This window comes from Protobothrops mucrosquamatus, unplaced genomic scaffold (genome assembly GCF_001527695.2).
Source record: "Protobothrops mucrosquamatus isolate PMUCROS unplaced genomic scaffold, P.Mucros_1.0 scaffold2, whole genome shotgun sequence".
NCBI classification, from domain to species: Eukaryota; Metazoa; Chordata; class Lepidosauria; order Squamata; family Viperidae; genus Protobothrops; species Protobothrops mucrosquamatus.
Window position 1 is genome coordinate 1,556,143 of NW_015386389.1, and position 22,545 is coordinate 1,578,687.

Genomic DNA, 22,545 nt, shown 5'->3' on the forward strand with positions numbered 1-22,545 from the left:
TCGAGGAGCTCCTGTCTCTCAGCCCCGCCCCTTTCGAGGAGGAGAGTTCGGGTGAGTGGGGGGGGGGAGGAGGAGAGGGGAAAGCGTTCTCTTCTCACGGAGGAAATTGGCCCCGGTGGCTCGCCGTACGCGAAGCCCTTAAGCAGCGTGAGAGTTGGAAGCGCGAGGGGTTCCCCTTTCCGTCCCTGCTGCGGCGCTTGCAGCTTTTGTGGGTTGGAACTTTCACGCTCGCGGGATTCGAAACGTCACAATGGCTCAGAACGTTCAGAGTGTTACATTGTCTCTCACGCTGCCCATCACTTGCCACATTTGCCTGGGAAAGGTAAACGCCACCCTCGCCGTTTTGGGGTTTTTTTGTTTTTTGTTTTTACAAAGGGACCGCGCGGCGTGGAACGTGTCCGGCGCCGACGCCCCACTCCCTTGCAAAAATGCGCGTGGGACGCAGGAGAAAAAGCCCCCCCCCTCGGTGGGGGGGGGAAGAGGAGGAGAAGCGCTTTTAATCCCACGCGTTCTTTCTTCTTTTTCTCCTCCTCCTCACCCTCCCATCCCTTCCACCCCCCTTTCTCGCGTGGCTTTGAATGGGCGATTATTTCTACATTCCAGCTTTGGAAACGGCTCGCCGAAAGCTTAAGAGGCTGCGGTGGCTTTTCCGAGGCAGGAGGGAAGGCCTTAGGTAGGTGGCATGGCATGGGAAGCAAAACGGGGATTCTGCTTTCGGGGGGAAGCTCTATTTCCGCTTTCCAAGTGTTACTTCAATTATCGGCTTCCGAAAAAATATATATATATATTTGCACGGCAGCAAGAATCATTCTAATATATATATATATATATATATATATATATATATATATATATATATATATATATATATATATGTATATATATATATATATATTAGAATGATTCTTGCTGCCGTGCAAATGCAGCGGAGCTTCAGGAAATCCCCTTGCAAGGAAAGGAGAGACCTGGAAGGAAGAAACCCCCCCCCCTTTCTCTCTCTCTCTCCCCCCCCGTCTTGTATGTTTCCTTCTTGGGTGGGCGATTCATTCAGAGGACTTCAGGATTGTAGCTTTTTTTTGTCAGTAGTTGTGGGTAACCTGTTGGTAGGTTCTCAACTGAGGTTGTAGAAACAAGGTAGGCCGAATGACGGGGGGGGGGGGAGCGAGAGCCACCGTCTATCGCTAGCCCATAACGGGTAGTCCTCGGGCTTAACGACCCGAATTGAGCCCCAGATTTCGGTTGCTAAGTGAGACGTATACGTTAAGTGAGTTTTGCCCTGTTTTGCAAACCGTTCTTGCCAGAGTTGTGAAGTGAATCGCTGCAGTTCTTTTGGTTGTTAAGTAGGCTTCCCCTGTTGCTTAAAAGGTGATCACAGGACACCGGGACACAGCAAAACATCATAAATATAAACACCAGTTACCAAGCATGTCAGTGTTGACCACAAGACTGTGGGGATGCTGCAAAAGGTGTAATGGTGAAAAATGCTCATAAGTCACCTTTTTTCTGGTGCTGTAACTTTGAACGGTCGCCAAATCAACTGTTGTAAGTCGAGGACTACCTGCATTGGTTGCTGAAAGGCTCCTCTTCCTCTTGAAGTTGAAGTTCGTTGGGTTTCCCTCACTTTTCTTCTAAGTTCAAAAAGCGTGAGAAGATTTGAAGGTCGGTAAATGTAAACCGGTAGGGACGGCTCATTCTGAGCTACAGTGATTTCAGATCTGTGTTACTGTCTGCGCTTTCTCTGATCTGCTGTGGCTTATCCGCTGTCCCTTATCCTTCTGGGTTTGTTAAATTTATGAGAACAGTTAACCAGTGGAACAACCTGCCTCCAGAAGTGGTGAATGCACCAACACTGGAAGTTTTTAAGAAGAGACTGGACAGCCATTTGTCTGAAATGGTATAGGGTTTCCTGCCTGAGCTGGGGGTTGGACTAGATAACCTCCAAGGTCCCTTCCAACTTTATTATTATAAGATAAGGTCTCCAGTTTTTCTCTTAGATGAGACTGTGACTGTCATTGCCCAAGGAAGGAAGACTTTTCTCTCTCTCTCTTTTTTTTTTTTTTTTTTTCCAGAATTGGGAACTGTTCTCCTGATGGCTCGGTCCATTATTGAGTTCTCCCTCCTGAATTGGCTTCTAAGAAATTGTTTTATTAGGTAAAGGTTACCTTTACCTTTGCAAAAAGATAAAGATAAAAGGTTTCCCTCCAGAATCTAGTTTGGTGCTTATCTCCGTTTCTTGGCCGACATTTTCCGGGGTCATGTGTGGCCAGGATGGCTACACACCAAAGATGCACAGAACACTGTTACCTTCCCACCAAAGTGGTACCTGTTAATCTACTCGCGTTCTCATGCTAGGTGGACAGGAGCTGGGGCAAGGAACGGGAGTCAGCCCATTGCTCCCGTATCGAATCCGGGTTGTCAGCTTTCCAGCTGTCAAGCTCAGCATTTTTAACCACTGAGCCATCGTGCCACAATACAATCACTGACGCAGAGGCAATATGATGATGATGATGATGATGATAATACTGGAGACAGCAGAATAGACGAGAAAGAACTGGAGAAGACAACAAAATACAAAGACCTACAAATAGAAATAGAAAGACTGTGGCAAAAGCAAGCAAGGGTAGTACCAATAGTAATAGGCGCCTTGGGTGCAATCCCAAACCAACTGGAGCACCACTTGAACACCATCGGCATTGACAAATTCGCCATTAGTCAATCGCAAAAGGCGGCCTTACTAGGAACTGCTTCCATCCTGCGACGATATCTGTAATACCATCAAACATCCACATCTGCCTATCCCAGGTCCTGGGTAAGGACTCGATAGGTAGACAAAATGCCAAATCCAGTCTGAACATCTGGCTGACTGTGCGATGATCCATAAAGTTGGAAGGGACCTTGGAGATCTTCTAGTCCAACCCCCTGCTCAGGCAGGAAACCCTATACCATTTCGGACAAATGGCTATCCAGTCTCTTCTTAAAAACTTCCAGTGTTGGAGCATTCGCCGCTTCTGGAGGCAGGTTGTTCCACTGGTTAATTGTTCTAACTGTCAGGAAGTTTCTCCTTAGTTCTAGGTTACTTCTCTCATCTTTTCATCTGTTTCATTTCGACTTAAAAATATTAATTGCATCATTTTTCTTCCCTTTTCTGTATAGAAGGAACACTTAAAGATGTAATAAATAAGGATAAAAGAATGTCAAAATAGTATTAAGGTCTACTAACGGTCTGATGTAACACTACAGGTAGTCCTCCATTTAAAGCTATTCATTTAGTGACTGTTCAGAGTTGCAGGAGTGCTGGGAAATGTGACTTAGGACCATTTTTCACATTTACCACTGCTGCAGCATCCCCAGGGTCACGTGACCAGAATTCAGACTCTTGGCAACTGACTTATATTTATGATGGTTGCAAAGGTCCCGGTGCTCTTGTGATCACCTTTTGTGACCTGTTACCTGACAAGCAAAGTCAGTGAGAAAGCCACATTCGATTAACAACCAACTAACTTAACAACTGTTATTACTAACTTAACAACCACAGTGATTTACTTAACTGCAGCAAGAACGGTCATAAAGTGGGGCAAAACTCAACCACTGTCTTGCTTAGCAACATAAATTTTGAACTCTTATTTTTGTAAGATTCGGACTAACTGCAGTTTTTACCATTGCCTAATTAAGCAGCAATGGAGTCTACCACTCCTTAGGAAGTAGTTGAATCAGAATAAAGTTGGAAGGGACCTTGGGGGTCTTCTAGTCCAGCTCTCTGCTCAAGCAGGATATCCTATCCCATTTCAGACAAGTGACTGTCCAGTCTCTTCTTAAAAATCTCCAGTGATGAAGCACCTACAACTTCTGGAGGCAGGCTGTCCCACTGGTTAATTGTTCTAACTGTCAGGAAGTTTCTCCTTAATTCCAGGTTGCTTCTCTCCTTGATTAGTTTCCATCCGTTGTTTCTTGTCCTGCTCTCTGGTGCTTTAGAAAATAAATTGATCCCCTTCTCTTTGTGGCAGCTTCTCCAATAGTGGAAGACTGCTATCATGTCCCTCCTAGTCCTTCTTTTCTCTAGACTAGCCAAACCCAAATCCTGCAAGCGTTCTTCATATGTTTTATTCTCCAGGCCTTTAATCATCTTAGTTGCTCTTCTTTGCACTTTTTCCAAAGTCTCAAAATTTTGGGGATCTGTAGTGGCCAAAACTGAATGCAGTATTCCAGGTGTGGTCTTACTAAGGCTTTATAAAGCGGTACTAATACGTGATTTTGATTTATGCCTGTGTTTATATAACCAAGGATTGTGTTAGCTTTTTCGGCTGCTGCCGCACACTTCCACAGGCGAAAAGGCCCTTCTTGTAGAGTTAACAAACTTGCTTCCTTCAATGCTACACATCCAACCTGGTCTCTGATGAAGACTAGAGTCCGGTGTTTCTCAATCCTGGCTACTTGAAGATATGTGGACTTCAACTCCCAGAATACCCCAGCCAGCATTCTGGCTATAGACAATGAGCTGGCTCATACAAGAGGAAGTGGATTTTCACTTATCCTGAAAAAGCAAAAGCAGAACTAACAGGAAGCCCCTGTCATTTGATTCCAGCTGTATTACGGTATCTTAAATGTACATCGGATTCTAGTCTGGCCAGTATACTTGCATATTTTGAATATTTTTTGGTGAGAATTCATCACGGTGGGTGTTACCGTAATCTGAGATAAACACATAATTATCATTATTTATTAACTCCCTGCCTTCTTGGAGCTTAGGGCAATATGTATAATAGCATGCTCTTAATTTTTTTTATCTCCAGTCCAATAAAGTAAATTGAGCTGAGAGAGAAAACTGGCCCCAAATCAAGTTAATTCCATTGTCAAATAGATTTGAACATGCTTCTTTCTGATCCCAGGCCCAAAATTCAAGCCCTATTTTACTAGAACACTGGTCCTGTGCTATGAATGTTTCATTTTCAAGAAAGAAGGCAAAAACTAATCAAATCTTTATTGCAGTCATAGACCAGAATAAGCATCTTCCTTATGGTTCTCTCCCACAGTGAGAATAAGATTCACAAACTCCTAACTTTGTAGCCGAATGCTCAGAATAGCAGTTTGTTTTGCTTTATATTCTATATGGGAAATAGGCTGAAGTATGGATGGTATTGGTTTAATATTGGCAATTATAAGTGCGGTTGAGTCATTATTGTGTAACATATTTCATTTTTCCCGAGTTTGGAGTATAATTTAAGAACCATGATGTATTGGCTTAGCTCAGGAATGGGCAGGTGTTAGGAACCTTTAAATGATTTTCAGTTTATATTCTATATAGAAAATAGGCTAATGTATGGATTTGTTGTTGTTGTTAGTTGCAAAGTCGTGTCCGACCCATCACGACCCCATGGACAACGTTCCTCCAGGCCTTCCTGTCCTCTGCCATCTTCTGGAGTCCATTTAAGCTCACGCCTACTGCTTCAGTGACTCCATCCAGCCACCTCATTCTCTGTCGTCCCCTTCTTCTATTGCCCTCAATCTTTCCCAGCATTAGGCTCTTCTCCAGTGAGTCCTTCCTTCTCATTATTAGTTTAATATTGTCAATTATATATGGGGTTGGGTCATTATCATGTAGCCTATTTCTTTCATCAGAGTTGCTTGGAGTATAATTTGCAGTGTTTCTCAACCTTGACAATTTTAAGGCATGTGGACTTCAACTCCCAGAATTCCACAGCCAGCATTGCTGGCTGTGGAATTCTGGGAGTTGAAGTCCACATGCCTTAAAATTGTCAAGGTTGAGAAACAATGATTTAAGGACAAAGATCTATTTGTTTAGCTCAGGAATGGGCAGGTGTAAAGACAGGAATCTCTCTAGGTGATTTTCAGTTTTGAAAAAAACAAAAAACCAGCACAATTGCTCATTTGAATCTAAAAAAACCCAAACCCTCTCTCTTTCTGAAGAATGGGAGGGGAACTGGAGGGATTTGTGAGTGAAAAAAAAAAAAGATTTAACTTCCAGCACTGAAAAGCATCTCTGGATCAGGAATGCAGAAGGGAGGGAGATGGGCAGGTTAAGAAATATGAAGTATAAATAAAATGCATTTATAGATCTGCAGTCCTAAGCGGGTGACTAGGTCTGATGCAGGTCTTAAGATCATAAATTACTGAAGTTGATAAGTTGGTCACCCAGTTGTTGTTAATCTGGCTTCCCCATGGCTTGTCAGAAGGTTGCAAAAGGTGATCACATGATCTTGGGACACAGCAACGGTCATAAGTATGAACCAGTTGCCAGGCATCTGAATTTTGATCACATGATTATGGGGATGCTGCAAAGGTCGTAACCGGGGGAAAACAGCCATAAGTCACTTTTTTCAGTGCCGTTGTAACTTTGAACGGTCACTAAATGAACTGTTGTAAGTCAAAGACTATCTGTTCTACAGATGGCTTGCCTCCATTATTTTTTTCCTCTGCCAGCAGAAACCCTCCTGAGGTAAAATCCTACTTAGGATCTTCTGGCCCAGGAGTAGGCAACCTTGGCTCTTTTATGACTCGTGGACTTCAACTCCCAGAATTCCTGAGCCAGCATGGCTCAACTTGGAAACCTCTCCCTTTCCCCTCAGCATGGCTGCCTCAGGAATTCTGGGAATTGAAGTCCACGAGTCATAAAAGAGCCAAGGTTGCCTACCCCTGTTTCTAGCCAAAATAAAAGAAAGACAGGCAATCTTCTCTGCCAATTCCCCCCTCTCACCAAGCACCCCTGTGATATTTTGAAGAACCTCTGAAGCAGATTTTACTTATTCTGCCAGTGAGAAAACATTGGGTTGGGAGGCTGTTTGGGAGTTTCTACCGAAAGAAGGAAGTCAGGGGGAAAAGAAACACACCCTGGATGTAAGCCATCGGTGTTCTTGATGAGACACCCCACATAGTTTCCAAAACATGTTTATGAAACTGAGGCGAGCGTGTTGTTTACTTATCCCTCTACCTAGAAAATGAAAAGTGAAAAAAAAACAAAAACACGACATAGTCCTTGACTTAAAACCATTAATGGAGTGACTGTTTGAAGTTACAGTTGATCCCCGAGTTGAAAAAGTCTCTTTAAAGCAGGGGTTTCCACATTTGGCCACTTTAAGACTTGTGGACTTCAACTCCCAGAATTCCTCAGCCAGCCCTGAGGAGAATATTTGTATGTCGAGGTTGAAGGGGGGGGGGTCCTTGATGCTTTCTTGAGCTGGGTGGTTTTTTTTTCTTGCAGATGTTTCATTACCAAACTAGATAACATCATCAGTGCACCTAGTTTGGGTAACGAAACCTCTGCAAGAAAAAAAACACCAAGCTCAGAGAGAAGCAAAGACCCCTTATGTTTAAACTGCTTGATTGACATGCATGTGCAATCCTAAGGAACGGTTGTGCGTTCTTATTTCATATTTGTGTTAGCAACTCAGTGCATGTGTGTATATACCTAGGTTCATTCAAGAGACCCAGGCTTATAGGTACAGTAGTGCTCAGCATACGACCATAGTTAAGCCGCCAATTTTTGTTGCTAAGTGAGACAGTCAAGTGAATTTTGCCCTGCGTTACGACCTTTCTTGCCACAGTTGTGAAGTGAATCAGTGCAGCTGTTAAGTTAGGGACACTGTTGTTAAGTGAATCTGGCTTTCTCTTTGACTGTGCTTGTCAGAAGGTCACAAAAGATGGATTACATGGCCCTGGGGACACTGCGACGGTCATAACTATGAGTCAGTTGCCAACCGTCTGAATTTTGATCACGTGACCAGGAGGCTGCTGCAATGTTTGTTAAGTGTGAAAACTGGTCATAAGTCACTTTTTCCAGTGCTGTTGTAACTTTGGTCACTAAATGAACTGGTGTAAGTGGTCAGAGGTAGGGAACCTTGGCTCTTTTATGACTCGTGGACTTCAACTCCCAGAATTCCTGAGCCAACACGGCTCAGCATGGAAACCTCTCCCTTTCCCCTCAGCATGGCTGGCTCAGGAATTCTGGGAGTTGAAGTCCACAAGTCATAAAAGAGCCCAGGTTGCCCACCCCTGATCTAAGTGTTAGGCTGACCCAGGACTGCTTAGTTTCAATAAGCTTAAGCTTCAATTGCTCTACCTTTAAGTCATGGTCTATTTTGCTTCAGGTGAAAGTCTCCACCTGGAGGCAAGTGGATTTCATAAATGATTTATGCAGAAAATCAGTCTTGAAATTGTCGCTGCCTGATTTCTAGCTTCTTAGTTTCATGTGTCAAATTTGAATGGAAATACAATTATCACTTTTTTCCCTCTCTCCTATGCCATCCAGTCAATGGGGGGAGGGGATCACTTCCAGCTTTCTGCGTTGGTTTTTTTTTTTTCTATTTAGGTATGATAAACAGAATTCATGTCACAAGGGTTGTGAAGTTTGTAAAACTGATTCCTTGACTTGTGCTGTGCAAATTGGCTATCTCAGCAATCCCCTTCCCTCTTTTCACTTTGAGGTGATCACCTAGTTCAGGGGTAGGCAACCTTGGCTCTTTTATGACTCGTGGACTTCAACTCCCAGAATTCCTGAGCCAGCACGGCTCAGCTTGGAAACTTCTCTCTTTCCCCTCAGCATGGCTGGCTCAGGAATTCTGGGAGTTGAAGTCCACGAGTCATAAAAGAGGCAAGGTTGCCTACCCCTGACCTAGTTCAACCCTTTAATGCAGGGGGTCCTCAAACTTGGCCACTTTAAGACTTGTGGACTTCAACTCCCAGAATTCCCCAGCCAGAATGACTGGCTGGGGAATTCTGGGAGTTGAAGTCCACAAGTCGTAAAGTGGCCAGGTTTGAAGACCCCTGCTTTAATGCCATTGGGATATATCACTGTACAGGTTTTCCTTGACTTACAACAGCTCATTTAGTGACCGTCCGAAGTTACTATGGCAATGAAAAAAAGTGACTTATGACTGTTTTTCACACGACTGTTGCAGCATCCTCACGGTTACATGATCAAAATTCAGATGTTTGACAACTGGTTCATATTTATGACAGTTGCCGTGTCCCAGGGTCATGGACACTGAGGACTACCTGTACACATACTGTAGGAGAGGGGTCTCCAAACTTGACAATTTTTAAGACTTGTGAACTTCAACAGCATGGCTGGCTGAGGAATCCTGGGAGTTGAAGTCTACAAGTCTTAAAGTTGCCAAGTTTGGAGACCCGACACAGGGCATTATAAGTGGCTATATAAAAGCTAACCAAGTTCAATTCTGGTTAATACTTGGATGGGGGACTACCTGAGAAGTTCTCAAAATGAGAACAGCTTTGAGAAACCTCATGGAGATAAGACACTTGGGGTCAAACTCAACTTAAAGGTAATTTGAATTTGAGAACGACAGGTCACAACACTTGAGAAATAAGGCTTGTGTTTAATTTCATGTTACATCTTCAATCTGCTGGAAAGGAGGAGAATTTAGGAGCATAAATAGCAAAGACTTTGGGGATTAAAAGTAACTTTAGAGATCAGAAGGAGTGCTTTTATAGAGGGCAAGTGTCGTTGACCAATGCAGAGTTTTCCTGAAATGCTGAATCCCGAAGGATTTTGTGCAGGATTTTCAATTAAAGAGAAATCTTATTAGCAACGTCCTTCAGAAAGTTATTTCTCTAAACTGTTTGTTCTTTGAGGAAAATACATAAGCATCTTGTTAAGTTATCAGCGTTTAAAACCTAATTCTCCACGGTCCGATGAATTTTATCTTACACAGAATTGCATACTGTGTAAAGATAGTTATGTTCCTTGCATTGGGAACATCTCAGCAGGATTAATAAAACTTTTTTGCTCTTTAGGGAAAGCTCTGGGTTTTGTTTTGTTTTTTTTGCCTAGAGGGAGAAGGAAAATCGGCGGAGTGAATTCTTCAGTAGTATGGCTAAAATTGGGAAATTATTGATTTTTATCTTCTTTCTGGATTCTTTTGACTTAGATTTTATTCAACAAAAATATCCAATATAACAGAGGTCCCCAACCTTTTGGGCACCAAGGACCGGTTCCGTGTAGAAAGGTTTTTCCACGGACCAGAGAGTACATGGTTTTGTGTGCTAACTACATCCCATGGATGGGGCTTTGCTTGTTTATGTAGACCAGTTGCTGGCATGCCACGGCCCGGTACAGGTCCATGGACCGGGGGTTGGGAACCCCTGCAAAATAACATAATGAAAATTAATGTGCCTGTTTCCTTATTTGAAAAGGCAGGATGTTGTTGTTGTTAGTTGCAAAGTCGTGTCCGACCCATCGCGACCCCATGAACAACGTTCCTCCAGGCCTTCCTGTCCTCTACCATCTTCTGGAGTCCATTTAAGCTCACGCCTCCTGCTTCAGTGACTCCATCCAGCCACCTCATTCTCTGTCGTCCCATTCTTCTATTGCCCTCAATCTTTCCCAGCATTAGGCTCTTCTCCAGTGAGTCCTTCCTTCTCATTAGGTGGAAATGGCAGATAATGAAACTTTATTGTAACATTTTACTGTGTATTGGAGCAATGACTACACTTCCATTTATCTAGCTACCCTTAAACTTGAAAAGTTGCATGGGAGATGAAATTTGACTTTGCTTTATTGTGTTCTAAGTCTTGAGCCAATTACTGGTGACCCGCTTGATAGGATATTACAGGTAGTCCTCAACTTGCGACAGTTCATTTAGCCACCATTCAAAGTTACAACAATGGCCTTGAAAAAAGCGATTTATGACTGTTTTTCATACTTACGACCGTTGCAGCATCCCCATGGTCATGTGATCAAAATTCAGATATTTGGTAACTGACGTTACCAAATATCTGGTAACTGACGTTACCAACATATTTACGATGGTTGCAGTGTCCCAAGATCATGGGATCCCCTTTTCTGACCGTCTGACAAGCAAAGCCAACGGGGAAGGCAATTTCACTTAACAACCCTGTTACTCATTTAACAACTGCCGTGATTCACTTCACAACTGAAAGGTTGTAACAATGGGGCAAAACTCACTTAACCAAACTCACTGATCTCTGTTTCACTCAGAAACAGAAATTCTGGACTCAGTTGTGGGTTGTAAGTTGAGGGCTGCCTGCAATGGTTTAGAACAGGGGTAGGCAACCTTGGCTCTTTTATGACTTGTGGACTTCAACTCCCAGAATTCCTGAGCCAGCATGGCTCAGTTTGGAAACTCTCCCTTTCCCCTCAGCATGGCTGGCTCCGGAATTCTGGGAGTTGAAGTCCACGAGTCATAAAAGAGCCAAGGTTGCCTACCCCTGGTTTAGAAAATACATTGATTTCTCTTTCTCTGATAAACTGCTCAATGCATACCGATTGGGCATTTAAACACACGTGCAAGAAAAGTATGTGTTCTTTGTATCTTCAAGAAGGGAAATGATGGGCTGTCTGAAGAAAGGTTTGTAGGTTTAATTTTCTAAAAAGTGGTAACCCATATCCAGTTACCTACAAGGACTCTGGTAGCAGTTGTCGTGATTCCTCGCCAGCCAGTGGATCCGGCAGCTGAGTCTGAGGAATCAGATGAGGAGGAGGGACTTGGAGTGACATTAGAGTCAGAAGGAGGCTCTGAGGAGCTCCAAGACTTACAGTCGGACGAGGAGCCTGGACCCTCTACTCGCGCTCAGGCTGAGACACAGCTGTGCTGGGAGCCTGAGTTGGACAGTGATGAAGAACAGTTGGGACAAATCACGGATGCACGAATGCGCAGGAAGGAGAAGCGAGTAGGACAGAGGAATGCAATGGGGCGGCTCCAAAGGCAAAGGAGAAGGCATTAGGAAGCCACGCCTTGGCTGAATTATAAAAGGGAAGTTGTGGGAGGTGCTGGTTGCCGAAGGTAACCGTTCGTGTTGAGTATCGAGTTTCTGTGGACTGTGTTTGTTTGCCTTGGACATTGACTCAGGTCTGTGAGAATAAAAGGGGTTGGTTTTTTCTTGCGGTTCCTGCCTGTTTCTTGGAAGAGGATTTTCTCCTTGTGAGTATAACAAGGACTCACGTAGGCTGGGACAGAACAGCGGTGCCTTTGACTTACGATCACAGCTGAGCCCAAAACTTTCCTTTCTAAGTGAAACAAGAGTTCAGTGAGTTTTGCCCCGTCTTATGGCCATTTTTTCTACAGTTGTTAAAGTGAATCATTGCTGTTGCTAAGGGAACTTGCATGTGGCTGTTCAGCAAATCAGGCTTCCACCATTGTCGGAAACAAACTGGGAAGTTACGAATGGTTATCCCGGGACAATGCAACTGTCATAAATCTATGCCAGTGTCCAAGCGCCCGAATTTTGATCACATGACCATGGGCATGCTGCAATGGTCATAAAGTGTGAAAAGTGGCCATCGGTTACTTTTTTTGCTGTAGCTTTGGTCGCTAAAGACTACCTGTCCTTTCTCATCTAATCATGTTCTGATCCAACACTTTGCAGAAGTGCTGAGACATTTATACCACCTGTCCATTTCTGGTTGACAGAGTCAATTGAAAATGCCAATAAAAGAAGACAGAATTTTTTAAAGTGATCTTTCTTAGAAAGAAATGCGCAATCTGATTTTTGGATTTTTTTAAATTTCCAGTAAGTTTTAAAATCCTCTATTGTTGAGGCAGCAGTTGTTTTGACAACACCGAGCTGTCTCAGACAAAGCCAAATATAAATGTCTTTTTTTTTTATTGGTTATGAACTTTCTGTGGAAACCGCGAGGCCACAGGCAAGTATGGCATTTGCCTAATTTCCTGACAGTTAGAACAATTAATCAGTGGAACAACCTGCCTCCAGAAGTTGTGAAAGTTTCAGCACTGGAAGTTTTTAAGAAGAGACTGGACAGCCATTTGTCTGAAATGATATAGGGCAGTGGTTCTCAACCTGTGGGTCGGGACCCCATTTGGGGTCGATCGACCATTTCATGAGGGTCGCCAAGCAAGGCTGTCCGCCATTTTTTTTGTCCGCCATTTTTTTCCCCTTTTCCGGCGGGTGCCTTACCTCCCTTGGGCTGGGCCATCTGGTGGTCGGCCTGCTCCGTCTCTGCCGCTTGCCAGCTACGCCTCGGCCAGCGCAGGGGGCGGAACCACGCATGCGCGGCGTTCCCGGGCAGGGAAAGTCCTCGACTTACGACCGGTTGGGTAGTCCTCGACTTACGACCGGTTTAGTCCTCGACTTACGACCGGTTTAGTCCTCGACTTACGACCGGTTGGGGTCGCAGCATTAAAAAGGTTGAGAACCACTGATATAGGGTTTCCTGCCTGAGCAGGGGGTTGGACTAGAAGACCTCCAAGGTCCCTTCCAACTATTATTATTGTTGTTGTTGTTGTTGTTGTTATTGCGGTGTTCCTCAACCTTGACTCTTTAAAAATGTCTAGACTTCAACTCCCAGAATTCCCCAGCCAGCATCATTACCCAGTTAACAATAAGATCCCTCGGTAACTTAAATAATTTTGCAACACCTGATTTAATGTTGTGCTTCAGATTGCTGCCAGAGTCTGTTGCTGACATGTTTCCTACCTTCTGTCTCTTGCATACGCAAGATCAGGCTGTGATTAAAATGTGCTGTTGTCGAAATGAATGACTGGACAAGTCATACTGTACTGTACCTTGCACAAATGCCTAAGCTAGACCACTGTCAAAAGGCCAGGGAAATCAAAAGATCCAAGGCACTTCAAATGGATATAAAGATTTATTGCAGGCTTGAGCGCTCTACAAGCAATATCCAATATAACATAATGTGCCTATTTACTTATTTGAAAAGGCAGGTAGTGAAACTTTATTGTAACATTTTACTATGTATTGGAGCAATGACTACACTTCCATTTATCTAGCTATCTTTAAACCTGAAAAGATGCATGGGAGATGAAATTTGCCTTTGCTTTATTGTCTTCTAAGTCTGGAGCCAATTACTGTTGACCTGCTTGAGAGGACATGACGGGTAGTCCTCAGCTTACGACAGTTCACTTAGTGACCGAAGTTACAACAGCCCTGGAAAAAAAGGTGATTTACGACCTTTTTTCACACTTAAGACCCGTGTGGCATCCCCATGGTCACATGATCAAAATTCAGATGCTTGGCAACTGACTCATCCTTACGACGGTTGCAGTCTCCTGGGATCATGTGATTCCCTTTTGCACAGGGTGGATAATAATCAATGGTGTTTTTTTTAAAAAAAATCGGATTGTTTTTATTTAAATCAGGTTTTTTTATTTTTATCAAATTTATTTGGAGTAAAGATACAGTAATAATTTAGTTTATTCAGCATGAAATGGAGCTTAGTTATGTAGCACGAGGCTGTATATTTTGCAATATTTACATTTTTGGTAAGCTCATTCAATGAATCCAAGCTGTGCAAGCTGAGATAACATGCACTGCATTGATACATTCACACAATTTCACAGTAACCATGAGATAAATCGTAAAACAACGTTCAGGAATATCCCTTCATCCCATTGTTTTGCAAATCTGTGTACACTACAAACTGTATGATTGTTTGCAGAGAAATGCATCTGTACCAGGCTCTAAGTGTTCTAGTTAAATAAAAGAATTTGAGTAGTTCTCCAACTATGTGTGATTAACCTATTAACCTAAAATCGGTTCTGATATCACTGTTTTACTAACCCTACAGCTTATTATTCTAAATAGGAAACCTTCATTTTGTTTGCAAATAATATTAAAGAATCTAACTACCAGCAAGAACGAGTCCTTATATTTAAAGAGCACCTGTCATTTCAGATCCATCATGGCAGCCTGTTAGCAGGCATCCACTCACCTGCTGCCCGCCACGTCCCTCACCTTGTGGTGTCATTGCCGCATCACCAGACGTCCCATTAAAGTGAATGGGACTGTCGGTGAGTCAATAGCGGGTCAGAGGAAGAGCCGCTGCAGGACAGAGATGACAGTTGCTCCTTAAAAATTATGATTTAAATTGAGTTGATTTAAATCAAGCCTTTTTACTAGTGATTTAAATCATGTTTTACATCGTGATTTAAATTGACTTGATTTAAACCAAATCCACCCTGCTTTTGCAACCTTCTGACAAGCAGGGGGAGCCCAATTCACTTTACAACTGTGTTACCAACTTATTAACTTACTCAGTGGTTTGTTAAAAAGGGTCATCAAATGGAGCAAAATTCGCTTAACAAATGACCCACTTGGCAACAGAAATTTGGGGCTCCATTGTGGTCATAAGTCGAGGACTACCTGCACTAGAGGTCCAAATGAATTGATGGTAGATAAGAGTAGAAGGAATTTAAGGTGGGCACGCAGGAACTCATGACTGATGACGCCTTTGACGCCTCCCTCAGGCTCAGCCTATTCATCTACCACAACCTCTGAGCTTAGTTTGACCAAATACAATTTCTCTGTTAGACAGTAATATCAAGATCCTAAGTTTGCCCTTGAATGTTACAAAGGATTAATATGGAATGTACCAGAACCCCTTTCTGCAATAGTCCCCCAAAAATAAAAAATCTGTGTGATTTGTGTTCACAGAGGTACAATGTGCAATGCTTGAAGGCATCTTTATTTTCTCTTCTTCAAGTTGTTTGATTCTTGGCTGTGTGGTTTGTTTTGTTTTGTTTTTGCCAAAAAGTATAGAAAGTGGTTAGCCACTGCCGTCTTCCAAGGTATTTTTCTGCTTTGAAGCTTCATTCTCAATTTTGGCATTTTTCAGTTTACTACCCATTCATGAACTAGGCCCAGATGTGCTTGATGTCAACGCTGCAAATACTGTATATTCTTGCTTTGACAATGTGCAGAACTGTCTGGTATATATATAGTTAAACCAGCAACTGGGAAAGAGGGAGGAGCATAAGGATAGCCCGGGAGAAAGAAACCGGAAGTAAATCACATCTTCCAAGTTGATTGGAAGATGTGAACCATGACCCTACAATAAGGGAGTGGAAAACGTTTGGAATGTTATGCGTAACGGAAGAGAAGCAGACCTAAGCATTCCACCATGCTGTGCTGACGTATTGTAACCTTAATAAATGCTTTTAGGAGAAAACATGCCTGAAAGTCCTTTTAAGTGTTTCGTTACTCAGACACTTGACACTTAATTTACCAAAGTGAGCTAAGTGCTCCTATCTAGTTAGCCTTTTATATTATATTCCACTAATTATACTGTGTTTCCCCGTAAATAAGACTGGGTCTTATATTAATTTTTTGCTCCAAAAGACACATTAGGGTTTATTTTCCAGTTAGGTGTTATTTTGGGGAAAATACGGTACTAAATGTGTCCGTATGACTGACGATCTTAACGGGCTTATTTTTGAGCTGGGGCCTATATTACAAGCATCCTGAAAAATCATGCTAGGGTTTATTTTCCAGATAGGTCTTATTTTCGGGGAAACAGGGTAACACTAGGGCAGGGGTAGGCAACCTTGGCTCTTTTATGACTCGTGGACTTCAACTCCCAGAATTCCTGAACCAGTCATGCTGAGGGGAAAGGGAGAGGTTTTCAAGCTGACGTTTGCGAAGATGGGCACAATTTGAAAGGGTAAGAGCTTCCCTTGTGGGGAGTAGATAGGCAGTTGTAGACTGGATACTAGCATTGTAGGCCTGGCCAGGGGACAGCTTGTTTCCAGTTTTTTAGGATCATTTTTTCCTTGAATACCAAATCATGGCCTTTTCTTTCTTGCAAGCAAATGGATGCTTTGGTTTAACTGTTACGCTTCCTTTCTCCTAAGGTCCGCCATCCTGTCATCTGTGCCAACAATCATGTCTTCTGCTCCATTTGTATTGAAGTATGGCTGAAGAACAACAGCCAGTGTCCTGCTTGTAGGATTCCCATCACCCCTGACAATCCTTGCAAAGAGGTCCTAGGTAAAGTAACTCTCTTTCCCTTTAAATACGTACAGTGTTCTTTTATACCAGGGGTCTTCACACTTGGTCCTTTTATGACTTGTGGACTTCAACTCCCAGAATTCCTCAGCAAGGAACGGTTGCTGGAATTGGGTATGTCTAGTTTAACAAGGACGAGGGGGGACATGATAGCAGTGTTCCAATATCTCAGGGGCTGCCACAAAGAAGAGGGAGTCAAGCTATTCTCCAAAGCACCTGAAGGCAGGACAAGAAGCAACGGATGGAAACTGATCAAGGAGAGAAGCAACCTAGAACTAAGGAGAAAGTTTCTGACAGTTAGAACAATTAACCAGTGGAATAATCTGCCTCCAGAAGTGGTGAATGCTCCAACACTGGAAGTTTTTAAGAAGAAACTGGACAGCCATTTGTCCAAAATGGTATAGGGTTTCCTGCCTGAGCAGGGGGTTGGACTAGATGACCTCCAAAGTCCCTTCCAACTTTATTATTATTATTATTATTATTATTATTATTATTATTATTATTATTATTATTATTATTATTATTATTATTATTATTACTACTACTACTACTACTACTACTATTATTATTATTATTATTATTATTATTATTATTATTATTATTATTATGTCCACAAGTCATAAAAGGGCCAAGTTTGAAGACCCCCTCTTTTATACCCTAATGCAGAGAGAGAAAACTACCCCTTTGTGTCCTTGATGGGGAGAGGCCCTTTTGCTTGAGATCAGAAGGGAAAAAATATGAGTGAGTCCAACCACTAATTTTGGCTATAGAGATTCTCAGTCACTCAGATCAATGGTTGTCCCAAAGGTGTGTTTTCAAGAGACAACTGGACTCTTCTTGTTTTTCTTTGGAAGACGTTTCGCTTCTCATCCAAGAAGCTTCTTCAGCTCCGACTGGATGGTGGGGAATGGAAGGATTTATACTCCTTGCAGACAGCTGGTCATTTGCCTTCTTTCAGAGAGACTTTGAGGCCACTTGGAGGTTTATCGGTGTCCTCAGGGTGACTTGAGAAACTTCTTGGACGAGAAGCGTAACGTCTTCAAAGAAGAACAAGAAAGTTCAGTTGCCTCTTGAAAAAACACTTTTGGGACAACCACTGATCTTCCTCTCTTATTCACTGATTTGCTAGTTAGTTAGTCTAAGTATCCACTCTACCCCCTCTCTCTCTCCTTGCTCAGGAAGTTAATTGAGGAAAGAAAACATGGCGAGTTTCAGATGATGACTTGCAAGCCTTTTTAAAAAAAAAAACTAAACTGAAAATCGGATTGCGAATAAAGGCAAATGTCCCAGGATCATGTTGCAGGATCCAATCTGGGCCGTTCACCGGGACCAGAGGTTGAACGACCCAGCTTGGATACTGAAAATCAGATTGCCCATCACTGCAATGAAATAGTGAGATGCACCCATGGAGCTGTGCGCAGCAACCTGTTAACTTAGTTTTTCTGAACAGATTTCCAATTGAATCTAGATGATGATGAGGATGATGATCATAAAAATCTGTTCGTTGTTGGCTGACATGTTGCAACTTTCCTCCATGAAGCAGTTGCCACTTTTTTCTTTTTTCTTTAATGCTGGCTGAAACAGGAAAAAGCATTTTTGATGGGGGGTAAAGAGAGAGAGCTTCACGGAGCTGTTTTCAAGGTGGGCCCAATTTAAGGCCGATCTGATTTTCCTGCAAGTATGCAAAACATAGCATTGAAATGAGATTTATTTATTTTTTTTAAAAAAAATTATTTTGCTGCAGGAGGAACGAGCGAAAGCAACCCGGTGTTTAGCCCTGCCATCCGAAAACAGCTTCGCAAAACCAGACTGGAGATACTGCACAAAGAATATGAGGTACGACTGCAGCAGAGAGAGTTGCTTGAGAAATATTTTATCCATTAGCACGACTGATGGGAGACAGCATGCTTCTGTACCTCCAGAAGTGCTTTTTTGTATTGATGTGGCTGAGTCTGAGGATCTACCAAGAGCTTTGCAAGGGGTAGGGGCAGCTCTCTGCATAGGAGATAAATTCCTTGTGTGTCTAACCACACTTGGCCAATAAAGAATTCCTATTCTGTTCTGTTCTATTTCTATTCTGCATTCTGTTCTATTCTATTCTATTCTCTATTCTGCATTCTATGCTTGCTATGCTATTCTATTTTATGCTATTCTGTTCTGCATTCTATTCCAATTCTATTCTCTATTCTATTCTGCATTCTATTCTATTCTATTCTATTCTGCATTCTATGCTATGCTATTCTATTTTATGCTATTCTATTCTGCATTCTATTCTAATTCTATTCTATTATGCATTCTATGCTATTCTATTCTGCATTCTATTCTAATTCTATTCTATTCTAATTCTATTCAACTCTAATTCTATTCTATTCTATTCTATTCTATTTCTAATTGAGCATGAGGAAAAAATCGCACACATATTCATGTGTGTGCTTTGATTGTGCGTATTTGTAGGACGGGTGCTCCCCAACTTACAACCACAACTGAGCCCAAAATTTTGTTGGTAAAGCGAGACAATTGTTAAGTGGGTTTTTGCCCCACTTTACGACCTTTCTTATTGCAGTGGTTAAGGGACTTGCTGCCGTTGTTAAATTAGTAACATGGTTGTTAAATGAATCTGGCTTCCCCCACTGACTTTGCTTGTCAAAAAAAGTCACCAAAGGCTGATCACATGAGTGACTTCATACATACACGCCAGTTGCCAATTGGCTGACATTTTGATCACATGACCCTGGGGATGCTGCGAAGGGAGTCAGTTTTATGTCCGTTTTTTTCAGTGCTGTTGTAATGGTCACTAAACAAAAGGCTGTAAATTGAGGTCTAGCTATACATTCTGGGATGACCGGGAGAATTATAATAATAATAATAATAATAGTAATAATAGTAGTAGTAGTAGTAGTAATAATAATAATAATAATAATAATAATAATAATAATAATAATAATAATAATAATAATAATAATAAAGTTGGAAGGGACTTTGGAGGTCAAGTCCAACCCCCTGCTCAGGCAGCTAACCCTATACCATTTCGGACAAATGGCTGTCCAGTTTCTTCTTAAAAACTTAAATTACTAAGCACGTGTTGGAAGCTTGTTGAAAAATGCTGTTTCAGTGTGAAGTACCTTTTTAAAAAAATAGAAATTATTGGCTGGAACAAAAGTATCACCCCAATTATCAGGGACCCGTGCAGTGATTCCCTGAAGATCCTAAGTATATACAGGTGTAGCCCTCGACTTACAACAGTTCTTTTAGTGACCATTCAGAGTTACAACGACACTGGAAAAAAGTGACTTAAGGCCGTTTTTCACAATTACGACCGTTGTAGCATCCCCATGGTCACGTGATCAAAATTCAGACACTTGGCGAGTGGTTCCTATTTATGACAGTCGCAGCATCCCCAGGGTCATGTGATGCCCTTTTGCGACCTCCTGACAAACAAAAGCCAGTGGGGAATCCAGATTCACTTAACAACCATGTTAACTAACTTAACAAATGCAATTATTCAACTTAACAAGTGTGGTGAGAAAAGCCACAAAATGGGACAAACTCACAACAAATGTTTCACTTGGAAACATAAAGTTTGGGCTCAGTTGCGGCCGTAACTTGAGCACTACTTGTAATTATTACATCCTTGTTCTTTTAGAAAAATGCCAAAAATCAATAACATCCTGATACACTTGAACAAAGTTTATCTATGTGCTGAAATGCTACAACATGGGTCTCCTTCTCACCCAATCCAGCCATTTCATCTTTCTTCCGTCCTGCCCTCACCTATCCCCCAAAACTCTTCATCATGAGTGCTTCCATTATTTGGATCACTTTCGTGTTTTCCTTGTAAATATTTAACAAATTATTCCATGTGAACTACTTGTGTGCCTGAAATACTGGATCTCATCTTTTCCTTGGCATACCCAGCAAACATGTATACTATATATTCAACACTTAACTTTTATATTGCTTTAAGTCAGGGACCGCTCCAGGCACAGCAACTAAATCAGATCTGCTTACCCTGCTATCAGAATTAAGATGACCAGGCAAGATGATCCCTTGATATGATCCAGCAGAATTGTGTATCTCCTAATGGGATCCATGCACATGTCATTTGGCGAAACACACTTAAATCTAGAACATTTATCAGATTCTGCCCTGTGGCCACCCTTCAGAGCTCTCCCTGAGAATTAAAACATCGTGGCTTCATCTGCTTTAAGCTGATACCGTTTTAGCTGTGGTCTCTACTTCACTCTGGACCTTTTATCCACTAGGATGAGATAGAATCACTACAGAAAGAGTTGGAAACTCTGAAAGGAGAAAACCTCAGCCTGGAGTCCCAGCTCAAATCTGTCCTACATCCTGAGACCCTGCAGGTGCCAGAGAGAACTCAGGAGAGTCCACAGCCCTCGGACAATGAGCACAAAGTGGACGCTGAGACTTTGGCAGCATGGACCCAGAAGCTGCAGGCTGCAAATGACATGTATGAGAAAGTGAAGGAGGACATGGAAAAATTAATGGAGGTAATGTCTGTTGATGCAACTAGGTGGCCGCCTGTGCATTGGCTGTTCACAGGGCATGGGTCAAAGAGGATTGGGACCTCAAATTGTCTTAAGTGTAATGCTCTAGTAATGGCCCCAAAGGTGCTTTTTCAAGAGGCAACTGGACTTTCTTTGTTTTTCACTTCTCATACAAAAAGCTTCTTCAGCTCTGACTGGATGGCGGGGAATGGAAGGATTTATATTTCTTGCAGACAGCTGGTCATTTTCCTTCTTTTAGAGAGTTGTTGAGGCCACCTGGAGGTTTATCTGTGTCCTCAAGGTCACCTGAGTAATATAAATGGGTGTGGAGCCTTCTTGGAACTGCTGAAAGGACTGTGTGTGGAGCTGTATTTTCTGCAGGGTGTTTCTGTAGCTCCACAACACACTCCTTCCAGTAGTTCTAAGAAGGCCCCACACCCATTTGCACTACTCAGGTGACCCTGATGACACAGGATAACCTCCAGGTGGCCTCAACAACTCTCTAAAAGAAGGAAAATGACCAGCTGTCTGCAAGGAATATAAATCCTTCCATTCCCCGCCATCCAGTCAAAGCTGAAGAAGCTTCTTGGAATGAGAAGTGAAAACATCTTCGAAAGAAAATGAAGGAAGTCCAGTTGCCTCTTGAAAAAAAGCACCTTTGGGGCAATCATGACCTGGATGACTGAGAATCTCCATAGACATTTATTATACTCTATTAATAACAGAATAATAGAGTTGGAAGGGACCTTGGTAGTCTTCTAGTCCAACCCGCTGCTCAAGCAGGAGACCCTATACCAGGGGTGTCAAACTCGCATCGTCACGTGACATGTGATGTATCACAACTTTTTTCCCATTGCCGGCAATGGGGTGGGCGCGGTTTCGGCATGACACATGCGGCCCGCGGGCCGGCAGTTTGACACCCCTGCCCTATACCATTCCAGACAAGCGGCTGTCTGGTCTCTTCTTCCAATCCTCCAATGATGGAGCACCCACAACTTCTAAAGGCAAGCCTGGGAGAATGTTTGTGAGAGACAGGAGGAGGAAGAGAAGCTGAAGACTGGGTAACAGATAGATAAGAGTCCACTGAGCCCTCAGAAGGAATGAAGCTGTGGCAGGCCTCTCTTAAAGGAGCATCCCTCAACTGTGAAAGCCGGGAGGAAAAGTATATTTTTAGACTTAACAAGATTCTGTTATAATAAAGTGTCACAGTAAGGTGCTTCTTCTCTGGACTACCTTAAAGGGTTATCGTACAGTCCAGTAAGCAACCGAAATACAGGTAATC

The 22,545-nt window shown here is 42.5% G+C and overlaps 1 protein-coding gene across 1 annotated transcript in view; it reads left to right on the forward strand.

Moving 5' to 3' along the window:
• Positions 1–245: 245 nt before the first annotated feature.
• Positions 246–22,545, forward strand: part of RNF219 (ring finger protein 219) — a 39,018-nt gene continuing 16,718 nt past the window's right edge. Inside the window, exons 1-4 of the mRNA XM_015832344.1 lie at positions 246–322; positions 16,602–16,737; positions 18,500–18,591; positions 21,018–21,266. Of these exons, the coding sequence (XP_015687830.1) occupies positions 251–322; positions 16,602–16,737; positions 18,500–18,591; positions 21,018–21,266 (549 nt within the window). The 5' untranslated portion in view covers positions 246–250. The remainder of the gene's footprint in view (positions 323–16,601; positions 16,738–18,499; positions 18,592–21,017; positions 21,267–22,545) is intronic.